Genomic DNA, 10,223 nt, shown 5'->3' on the forward strand with positions numbered 1-10,223 from the left:
TATGACCAAGACCTCGCTTGCGACTGGGCTACAGGACGTGTTTTGGGGCGAGCCACCCGCGCGGAGGATGGCACTCACCTGCAAGCTGTAAGTGGACAATATATACCTGCTACAGGTGGCATCAAAGCTAACTGCTCCCATACCCACGGGCAGGAACGACATCGCATGCGTATGCGATCCGATTAACGGTCGGAATCCGGCATTGACTGCAACTCACCGGGGGAAACAAGTTCTTTACGCGGATCTATCGAAGACCCGGTGTGCGGTAGGAAGATCCATGCTGGTAGGAAGAACCTCGCATGCACAATGCTATCCACGCGTATAGAGGTATCAGACTGACATGAACGGAATTGTCATCGCCTGGGCTGCCTTTCGGCGCTGACGAGCTCGGCATGACTTCACGAGCGGTAGACGGTTCTCAGGGCAGCTACCGCGTTGCCCCATAGGGCGGAACCGATGGTTGCGTTCTTCCGATTAAACGGCACGAAGGCGTTACGGTCCATTCACGATGAGATGGCACAGGTAGTACATAGACTGACCGTGGCTGTACATCCCATCGACACCATGGATGACGTTCATTTGGAAGCGGACGGTGCTCTGGCTCAATCTCCGGACAACGAGTAGGCGGATGCGATAAAGGGATGTTTGGACAGCAAGCAGGCGGGGGAGCCCTTTTGCCAGCGTCTATGCAGTTCGGATTCGTTGTAGCGCGCCTTGCTTACGCCGCTATTAGCATCTCGAACGCTCCTCACAACGCGTCAAGCGCCCGCTGCTCTGCCCCTTCTGCCGCGCTATTCCTGCCTGCCCCGCTATTCCTGCCTGCTGTTCACACCGACCACGACCTCGCTCACGCCGCGAACGCACGCCACGGCCCGACGTCCAGGCCTTGTCACCGGAATCCGAGCTCAAGTTGCACCATCAACCGACTCCCATCCTCGTCCCCTGTGCCACCTGCTGTCGACCGCGTGACCCCCAGTCGCCCGCCCATCCTCACCGCAAACTGCGCACAGTCTCTGCTCACCCCCCTCCAAGCGTACGTACCCAAGACCGAGCACGAGCAGCGCACATCCGTTCCATCATCGACTTGTCCGCACGCTCAACGCCGTGCCGTGGTCGACTCGTCGATCGAGCCTAGGATCTCGACAAAGGTCAGTACACATCCTCCACCCCCACCAGTCGCCAACACCACCACTCACACGACTTCCAAACAGAAACAGGGGCACGGCCCCACGGACCCCCTCAAGCGCACCATGGCACACAGCGGAGGAGCAGGTAACCGAGCCTACAGTCCGGCCGTACACCCGGCCCCCTTCTTATACCCCTGCTCACCCGACTCTCGCACTCGGGTACGTACGTCCTCCCTCGCAACCCGTCCCATCTCGATTAACCGTCTCCCTGCACTAGCCGCAGTCTCCCATCGCATCCAATATCCCAGCCATACGGATCTACCCCGAGCGCGACCCAGTGCTCCAAACGCACACATCCGCAACCCGCCGCCGGTCTGCCGCTGTTCCTCTGCACCAATGCCGTCCGCACACTTGGTGCGCACAACTCGATCGTCGTCGCTCTCGACGTCCGACCTGAGCGAAGGACTCCCTCCGTTCGGCTGAAGCACGGCAGGCACCACGACGTCCGCCTGACCGCAACCCGGACCCGGACGTGGCCAGCAAACTCCGCCGGCGGTGCGCAGAGCGGACCCCGTCGCCTAGGTGAGCTCCGTCGCATCTCGTGTCCCCCGCGTCTCCGCCGGCCGTAGACGTAGTCGAGAACATGTACGGATTAGCGAGAATGAACATCTACGTTACGGCGTACCGAACGCTTGCACGAACATGGGCGTCCATCAAGCGTGGACGCCTGTGCTTCCCGATGCTGCTCGATTATCACACACGGACCGCGTCGCGTTTCGGACAGGAGGCCGGTATCCTGCGCAATTCCAGCCCGAAATCGAGTCCTGCCTGCCTCCCCAGCCCGTTCCGTGTGGCAGGAGACTGTCTCAAACGGACTGCATCGCTCGTTCCGCACCGAATGCGCTCGGTTTCGCGGTCATCCAAAGTGTTCTGAAAATGCACACTTGGGGGGGCCATTTTCGTTGCGTCCGAAAGGGCACCCTCTCTCCCACGTCATCCCTGCACGCGTAGGCTGCAAAACCTGCTCGGATAGCGGACTACGCACACGAGGAGACTTCCGTCTCATTTTCCCAGCACGGAGGGGCAGTTCGAACCCGAGGAATCTGCTCGGGCTCATGGGCGCTGGGCCGGTACCTCGAGGACGGGATGGGTGTAGCGGCGGCGGCGTCGCTCGTCCGGCGGCCTCGAAAGAGGTTGTGAATCATTCTGCAGTGCGAGGGGTACTCAGGACGTCCAACGGGCGCTGTGTCTGCATCGTGAGGAGGCGGTTCGTCGTGGAGATGCACCAAATCCGACTAAAATTGCGATCCACCTCCGCCATTGGTCTCTTATCGACAGGTAAACGAGAGCGAGATGACCCGCGCACTGCTCTGCGACAGAGAGCACGCGTTTCGGGAGGATACGAAGCCGTTTCAAATTCGGTCGGTTTGGCCGATTTCATGGCTCCCGGGCGAAATCGTCGTCCCCCTCTTCGCGTGCTCACGCGACGGCCGGGAAACCGTCTGACATGCATTCTGGTGCACGTTCCGCACCGAACGCACCCGGTTTTGTCGTCCGCGGACGAGGTTTGAAAATGCGCACTTTCGGGCGATTTCATTGCGTCCGAAAGTGCGCGTGCTCTCCTGCGCTGTTTCTGCGTTCGAACACCGCGGAAACGATGCAGGGGGTGCAGTACGTACATCGTCTACTTGATTGAGCTCTTTTCCTGGCGCAGGGAGCGGTTCTCAAATCCCGCATTCCGGTCGGGTCCATGGGTGCTGCCTTGGCACCTCGAGGACGAGATGGGTATACCGGCCGCGCTGCTGGTCTGGCGGCCTCGGAACAAGCTGTGTATTGCTCATTCATGCTAGGTGTGCGTAGGACCACCGTTCCGCATCCAAACAAGCAGTAGCTGACCCGCGAGGGAGTGTTCACTCCGGGAAATGCAGGAAATGCGACGAAATTTGTGAATTTACCTTGCAATGGGCCCGCTCGCGGCTGGAAACTGACGCAGAATTGATGGCTTCACAGTTACGATGCGGGCATGACGCGCTCTGCTCGAATGCGAAGCGGTTTGAAATTCGGTCGTTTCGATCGGTTTCATTGCTTCCACATGACAACATCGTCCCCCGCCTCGTGTACGCATGCGGCGGCCTCGGAAACGGCTCGCAATGTGTGTGACGTACTCAGACAACATCATCATACGTTTTCCCAAGCTGAAAGCACACCCGAAAGTCGCTGCCTTAGTGGGGTTGCTCACGGCGGGCGGGACCTTGAGGAAGACGTCCCCATTTCGCTGCGGTATCTTTCTTAACAGGTATAACAGACCACCACATAGCTATACGAGTCTAGGAAACCTTCGTGGCGAGTGAAGACAACAGAGGGCAAGACAGCAAATCCAAGTAAGCATTTCTGACGACACCGTGTTCGCGAAGCACGGACAGCGCCTCGTCGGCCTTCCCGTAAGAGTTGCCAAAGGCTAACGCAAAAACACTGCCTCTGCGGTGTGAACGTACTTGTGATGTAATATACAAGAGCCGACCTGGCTTGACAACGGGGCCGAGATTCAGAAAATGGCGGTAAATAGGCTCACGGTCGCGTAGCTTGTAGGTCCACGAACGGAAATCAATTCATTCTGTACACATCCGTCGCGTGCAAGGGATCATTGATGCGCCAGGAATGGGAAGTATTCACCGGCAGACGCGAGCCCTCTTGGAACCTCACATCGACCGTTTCCGCAGCTAACGTGCGAATACAGCTCCGGGCACGGCTTTGGATCCCATACACAAATGCCTCATCGTACGAAAGCTCCTCCCGCCTCAGCTCGTCATCTCCTTCTACTCGTAGACCTTCGCCATCCGTTCGAAGTAGTGCTTGATGGCATGCGACGGCACGTAGACTATCAGCGACAGTGACCGCATGGGCGGTACAAGCGACTTCGGCCTGATCTGCTGGCTCTGCGGGATCGCACGCAGGTCGTAGTCCCGACGGAAGGACCGAGATTGAGCGGCTGTGCTGCGACGCGAGAGTGAGAGTGCACGCCCGCCTGCTGCATGCGTGCCATGCGGTCCCGCTTGTCCATGTGCGTCTACAGGATTACCGGCAGGATGACGTGGATCTCCTGCGTCAAGCCGTTGATCTCCTCGACGGTCTGTGAGGGCAGGGCGAACGTGGTGAGGTCAGAGAGAAGTGTCGTGGTCTTTGAGCGTGAGAGCCCGAGTGCTGCGCCGCCCCCGAAGCTGATCCTGAACCGTAGTCGGCGGACTGCTGTGGCTGGTGTGGCCGAGCGCAGGATTTCACCGATGTGATTGGGGTGGTGCATGAACCGCCAGCAGCTACTCGGGGCGAACGTATCCGAGTCGGAGAACGCTGAGCGCGTGTTGCTGATGCCGACGTCCGAGGCAAAGTCGTACACGCACGGAGTAGGAAAGAGGTCATAGCGGTCGAGAACGCCGCGGTTGAGCTGTGGGAAGGAGAACGGTGATGACGGGGCTGGAGAGAAGTAGGACGATGGCCTACTCGACGAAGGCTCAAGGTGTGGATTCGCGGACAGCCATTCCTGAGCGCGGACTTGCCGATCATGGGCCTGGACTCGTTTTGTCGCTGGAACGGAGAATTCCGCAAGCAGTCGGTGGCAGAGAGTTGCAGCGTTCATGACCGTAGACCACACACCGGAGAGACGCCCAAGCCTGCGACGAGTCGGTCAGCGACGAGAGCGACGAGCTGGGAATGAAGTCGGAGATGGTGAGCATGTCTTTGAGCGAGTCGAGCATCTGCATCTCGATCCCCGTCGGGGCTCGTCACCGTCTCGTCGCCGGTCATGTGTGGGGTGCTTCGAGGGCTGTCCTGGAGGAACGGCGCCCACCCGTCCTCGTCGTCCGAGCTCTTCGTCTCGCCCCTGAACAAGCCTTGGTCCGCATGCTGCCTCTTCCGCCGCACGGGCCCCGTCAGGCTGCTTGACGCGAGCGCGTCATCCGTTGCGGCGCGCAGCGGCGTCGCGGGCCCCTAATCCTTCCACCCACTACCCGTACAAGTCTTCTTCATCATATTGTGGGGTTTACAGCCCGCAGCTTGGTGAAGGTCAGGGAATGTGTTGCGGAAGCGGTCGCACACATTGGTGGATTGGCGGTTCTGGGCCTGAAAGGTGGGGTCCTTGACAATCATCACTCGCACCGTGCTGTCCTTGTCATAACCGGCCTCGAGGGCGCGGTCCTCCTCCTCAGTGAAGGGAGGTCGCTTCGTGCTCCACGTCTTCTCGAAAATGGAGGTGCCGTCTGCGAGCGCGGAGCGGACCTTGGATGGGAGACGCGTCTGGGTGTTCGGGTAGCGTTGCCTGTAGGCATCAGGGTATTACATGCGGAAGCTGCGCGAGGCGATGCGAGGAAGCAGCAATGGCTGTAGCCGCAGCCGTAGCACTAGTGGTTAGGCCCGAACCGTACAGCGGCTCCCTGGAAGAGGGAGGCATAACATGACTGCGTAACACACCTTGTTGCATGCAGCGACGAGCATGTGCATCTCCTCCATCGTCCACTTCTTCCGGGGCTTCTTCTCCGGCTTGTCGTGGTTGGGTGGTGGTTGGGCACCTGCGTCGTCCTCCGCACGGTCGTCGCCGTAAAAATTGATGCTGGAAGCAGCGGGCAACGGATGGTTGTCGCCGGACGATAGCCGGGCGACGTCGGGTGTAAGCGCAGAGATGTAAGCCCGCCAGAGCGCTAGCGACACGACCATTGTACCACTGGCAGTACCGCTGAATGCAAGTTCAGCCCAACACCAGCACACATTGTCTTGCACAACACGGACCAGCAGAAAATCACTGGAAGCTATGCTCGTCGCTGTTCGAGACAGTGGTGACGGGTCTTGCTCTACATCGGAGGTCACATGAGTTTTTTTTACTGCCTCTCAACGTCTGCTCAGCCCTCCCTCACTGCACTCTCGGCACCTCTGTCGCACTTTTGCCGTCCTTTCCTCTCTGCTATTGCCTTGCTTGTGGTGTGCTCACGTCTCCTTCACGTCGCTCGCCACTGCCGACGATTATAGTTAGTGATAAATGCAACTCTTGCCCGCTCTCTACTCGCTTACCTGCTCCTTCGGCTTACGACTTCACACTGCCTGCATGCACAAGACTAACAAACAAGATACTGAAATCAATTACATGAGTACTAGATGATGCGTGTTTCCCATCCACCCTCCTGCCCGCAAGCCAAATAACCGGACATGATCAAGTTGTCTGCACGGTCGAGACCGCACCACGAGGCATCACTTGCCATATGGAGCATCTGTGGCGTGTTTGAGCACAACGGCGGTAAGTATCTGCTGCAAAACCTCATCAACTGTGAACAGCACTCACCACATCTCTAGCATTATACACAAGCCCTGCGTTCGCATCCGACTGCAACCTGCGATGCCTTGCCAGCAGCAGGGATCAAGTGTGTGTGATTGTCTACATAGAGGTGAAGGTTAGTCGCGCAGTTCATCCATCCACCCTCGACCGCTGTTTCTCCCTCGCAACCCAGCTAATCAATCTCGCTTCCTCCACGTCTCCTTCTGCCGGCTGCTGTACCTAAACACTCTCCGTCGCATCACATCCAACGTCCCAGTCGCCCAGGAATCCTGTCCGTGGGATTGCGCTCTCCCCAGACCCTTGTAGGAAGGAGAATAGGGTCGCAAACTGGGGACCGCTCCCCAGTTTGTGACCCTGTTCTCCAAACGTACAAGAGTCGGCTCGAATTTCCGTCCACTGCCGGCCGCAAGTTTGGATGATTAGCGATGACCGTCTCAACGCAATGCGATCCGAGCGCTCTGCAGCGCAAATCCACCGGCGGCCGTGTCCTCCATGTCGTAACAAGTCCACTGCGGCTATCCTAGCGGACGGTCTTGGCCCGTGCTGACAACTGGATCATCGTCGCATGTACAATCTTCCCTTGTCCCAGTCATCAGATCTTCATTCAAGGGCAGTGGGCTTTCTGAAATGCCATCCCATCAGATGAGCATAGCAACGTGACAAAATATGGTCTGGGACGTTTGCCGCTGTACGTACAGCACGGCATCCGGCAGTCAGTCTCGGATGCAGACACTGTTCGCAAAGTCTGCCAACGGTGTAAGTTGTTGCGCATATGCCGTTATGGGCAATCAGGCAAGTCTGAAATCACATTTGTTTCATGTCATTTGCTCCGTGGCCTGGACCGTAACACCCGATCGCCGGGCTGCACCAGCACAGCTGGCAAGGTGATACTGACCGATTGCCCCCTCCCTCTGTGCATGCACCATCGGGGATATTGTTTTGTGGTTGCTCTGGCGGATGTCTTGGGTTGGGTGTGCCCGGATCTAGTTGGTGCTGGGATGCTGAATTGTCGGTGGTAGGGACACATAGTTGTAGTTATGCAGGTGAATAACATGGTTGCGATGCACGCACCGAAGCCTTGCGTGATTGGGCATCCATCATGTGTGCACGCTCGCTTGGCTTGCCCCAACTGGAAGCTTCCAAATACAATCATCAAGCAACAACGACTCTGTTTTCTGCCGTGCGCCGCCGATGAGCCTGCCAAAAAAGGATTCCCGCAACATACCATAAGAGCTTGCCATTTGGTACTACGCACCCTGCCGATAGCCACGACATTTGCTTGCCGGCCGTTTCTCGGTGGTTACCCGCAGATCACCTGTGTTGCTTTTTCGAGTCGTCTGGTGCTCAATTGCACTTCCCTCTCTCTCTGTGATCCCACTCACCTGTACCCTCATTCCCCTTGCTCCCTTCGCCGTCCGCTTCGTCTTTCAAGATGGCATTCCCCCTTCCTGCGATATTGGCTGGGCTGTCGACGTTGCCTCCAAAAAAGTCTGCGGCTAGGTCCGCCACCGCCCTCCACTTACGGGACACCCATCTCACCATCGCTCACGCTTGCCTCGTCCATGTCGAGCACATCACAATTTCACTCGCACTCGCACTCGCACTCGCGGTCACACTGTTTTACTATACCACGACTGCCGTCGAAGTTTTCGGTGCTCAAACCTATGCTGATATCACCCAGCCCGGAGCGCAAGGGGTCGGTGAAGTCCGAGTACTGCGACTCCAAGCACGACAAAGGCCCTGCGGGCAGCGGGGCGTCCAGACAGTCTCTGTTCCCATTTGGCGGCAATCCGAAGACCTGGCCTGGATCACTTGGTGTTTTCAACGATGGTGCACAGCTAGGTCAAGGCCCATCCTCGCCCGCACTGCTATCGCCACCAACAGTTGTTGGGCCAGCCGATGAGGACGAACCCAAAGTGCTCGTCGCAGATGGTGCGGCCCTCCGCACGATCTCACTGAAGCTTCGGCACTGGCTCGACACGGGCAACTCGTGAGCAGCTCACCGTCCGACTTGGTGGCAGGCATGCTGCTAGGTGCAACTCACCGTCGCCGCAGCCAAGTCGCTCGGCCGCGGAGTCCACAGCAATCGAGAAGATGTTCAGCTGAATTCCTACCACTCGCCTCACTCGCTTTTGTCCATGATGGCAGGAAAACCAGACATCTTGGTGAGTCGGTTCTGCAGCGATCATGTAACTTGTGCTGACGTCTTGGGAAGTGTGCAGATTCGGTACTGATGTCTGCATTGCAGCGGGGCCCAGGGCAGTTTTGGTCACAACTGAAGGCATTGCAATTTCGTGCCGACGTGTGCATTTGGAGGTGGTGGGAGGCTCGAAACTTGGTACGTACTTCCCTATGCACACCACGACATCCTCCAGATCCCCCATGTGTCGCTTGAATATGCTACAATATCCGCGTTACTCCACTGGTGAGTCTCCAGTGGACGAGAAGATGTCCCTGTTCGCATTGCTTAGTCAGATACGAGACGGCAGAACTGGTGGAAACCGGATGGCTTGGTGAGCTGCATGTGCGGTGGCACTGGCGATCTGGACGCGGCTGCGGAGTTAGTGCCAACTCGCAGCAAGTGGGAATTGGTACGTGGGGTCACAATGGCGCACCGACGCACCTTGGTACCGCTGCGTTCAGGTCGGACACAGTGATAGAGGTTGTACGAGCGTAAAGACATACCTGATTGTAATTTTGGGTGGGTTTGGTCCTGGTGCATCCTCGGACTCATGACCATGGATTGGGAGTAGGGGAAGAGGCTCAAGAGTGGGTACGTACCTTGCTAAGTGTTGCTGCGCCGCGATGTTCAGAGCAGGAGGTGCATAATATGGCGGCGCGCGGTGCAGACAGTCGAACGAGGTGGTGCCGGTCAGGGAGCGAGTCCCGATTCAAATAGGCGCCCGGGCTGTACGACGACATGTGTTCGCTGCCGCCGTGTGTTCCATTTCACTTCGCACTCTCGACGTCCACTGTACTCGTAACAAAATATATCTCCTTGTATTCTACTGTACTGTACATGTTCGAATGCGCACGACAAGCCCGCTCAAAACCGACTCTGCACACAGCCCAAACCCCCTCTCTCGCTGTCGACACCCCCAGTGCCCTTTAGATACCAAAGAGACGACGATCTCAGTGTTTCCATCTGGTACAGACAAAATCTCGGTTACTCACGGACCGCTCTCAGTGTCGGCTACACGTGCAAGTACGAGCGCCCGCACCGAGCACACCATGGCGCACGCCAGACACGCAGGCCAGTCGGGATCCTTCTCTGGCCCTGTGGCCATACCGAACGTCTGGTCCAACATCGCCCCGAGTTCGCCGTTCGAGTACTCCAGCTGGAACGTGGGCGTGTTGGTCACCGGGGCTTGCCCGAGGGGCGGTCCGCCGTTCGCGATGTATATGACGAAAGGCTCGTCGCTTGCCGCAGAGCTGTTGCATCCGAAGAACGTCGGGCGACGCGTTAGATTTTGGGAGAGGTAGACGTCCGTGGTGTTCGGCACGGGCGGGAAGAAGTACGTTCCTGGGAAGAGCTGGACTCGCGCTTGCGTCGACTTCGAGCGCATACGAAGGTGAGATGCTACATCAGAGGTCTGAGGGCGCCGGAAGCACTCACGATGAGGTCGAGGCCTGCAGCGAAGTTGTCTGAGGTGTCCGCAGGCTGGGGAAAGAGCCTTTCAGGACATAATGTCGATGTCAGATGCAGCCAAGCTACTCACCGCATCAATGGCGATAATCGTGTCGACACCACGGGCCAGCACGAGCAGTGGCTGCAA

At 57.9% G+C, this 10,223-nt stretch overlaps 4 protein-coding genes across 4 annotated transcripts; 2 read left to right on the forward strand and 2 right to left on the reverse strand.

Moving 5' to 3' along the window:
- The first annotated feature begins 1,807 nt into the window (after positions 1-1,807).
- Positions 1,808-2,422, forward strand: DICSQDRAFT_139189 (uncharacterized protein). Its single transcript, XM_007368516.1, has one exon. The coding sequence runs from the start codon at positions 1,830-1,832 to the stop codon at positions 2,136-2,138; it is 309 nt and encodes a 102-aa protein (XP_007368578.1). The 5' UTR covers positions 1,808-1,829; the 3' UTR covers positions 2,139-2,422.
- Positions 2,423-3,943: 1,521 nt separating this feature from the next.
- Positions 3,944-6,458, reverse strand: DICSQDRAFT_182398 (uncharacterized protein; the record flags this gene model as incomplete). The annotated part of the gene is made up of 6 exons (XM_007368517.1): positions 3,944-4,121; positions 4,199-4,795; positions 4,972-5,111; positions 5,220-5,417; positions 5,592-5,853; positions 6,454-6,458. 6 exons carry the CDS (start codon positions 6,456-6,458, stop codon positions 3,944-3,946), a joined length of 1,380 nt encoding a protein of 459 aa, XP_007368579.1.
- A 1,421-nt stretch (positions 6,459-7,879) lies between these two features.
- DICSQDRAFT_172760 (uncharacterized protein) lies at positions 7,880-8,441 on the forward strand (the record flags this gene model as incomplete). The annotated part of the gene is made up of 2 exons (XM_007368518.1): positions 7,880-8,064; positions 8,129-8,441. The coding sequence occupies 2 exons, from the start codon at positions 7,880-7,882 to the stop codon at positions 8,439-8,441; spliced, it is 498 nt and encodes a 165-aa protein (XP_007368580.1).
- Positions 8,442-9,617: 1,176 nt separating this feature from the next.
- On the reverse strand, positions 9,618-10,223 carry DICSQDRAFT_66393 (FabD/lysophospholipase-like protein; the record flags this gene model as incomplete). Its single annotated transcript, XM_007368519.1, has 3 exons — positions 9,618-10,001; positions 10,064-10,108; positions 10,167-10,223. Coding segments are annotated over 3 exons (486 nt in total), but the record flags the coding sequence as incomplete, so codon positions are not given.

Source organism: Dichomitus squalens (genome assembly GCF_000275845.1).
Source record: "Dichomitus squalens LYAD-421 SS1 unplaced genomic scaffold DICSQscaffold_36, whole genome shotgun sequence".
Taxonomy (NCBI): Eukaryota; Fungi; Basidiomycota; class Agaricomycetes; order Polyporales; family Polyporaceae; genus Dichomitus; species Dichomitus squalens.

What these genes read in the sequence shown, in the direction of transcription:
- DICSQDRAFT_139189 (XM_007368516.1), top strand. Translation starts at nt 1,830, where the DNA reads ATGGGCGTCCATCAAGCGTGGACGCCTGTGCTTCCCGATGCTGCTCGA.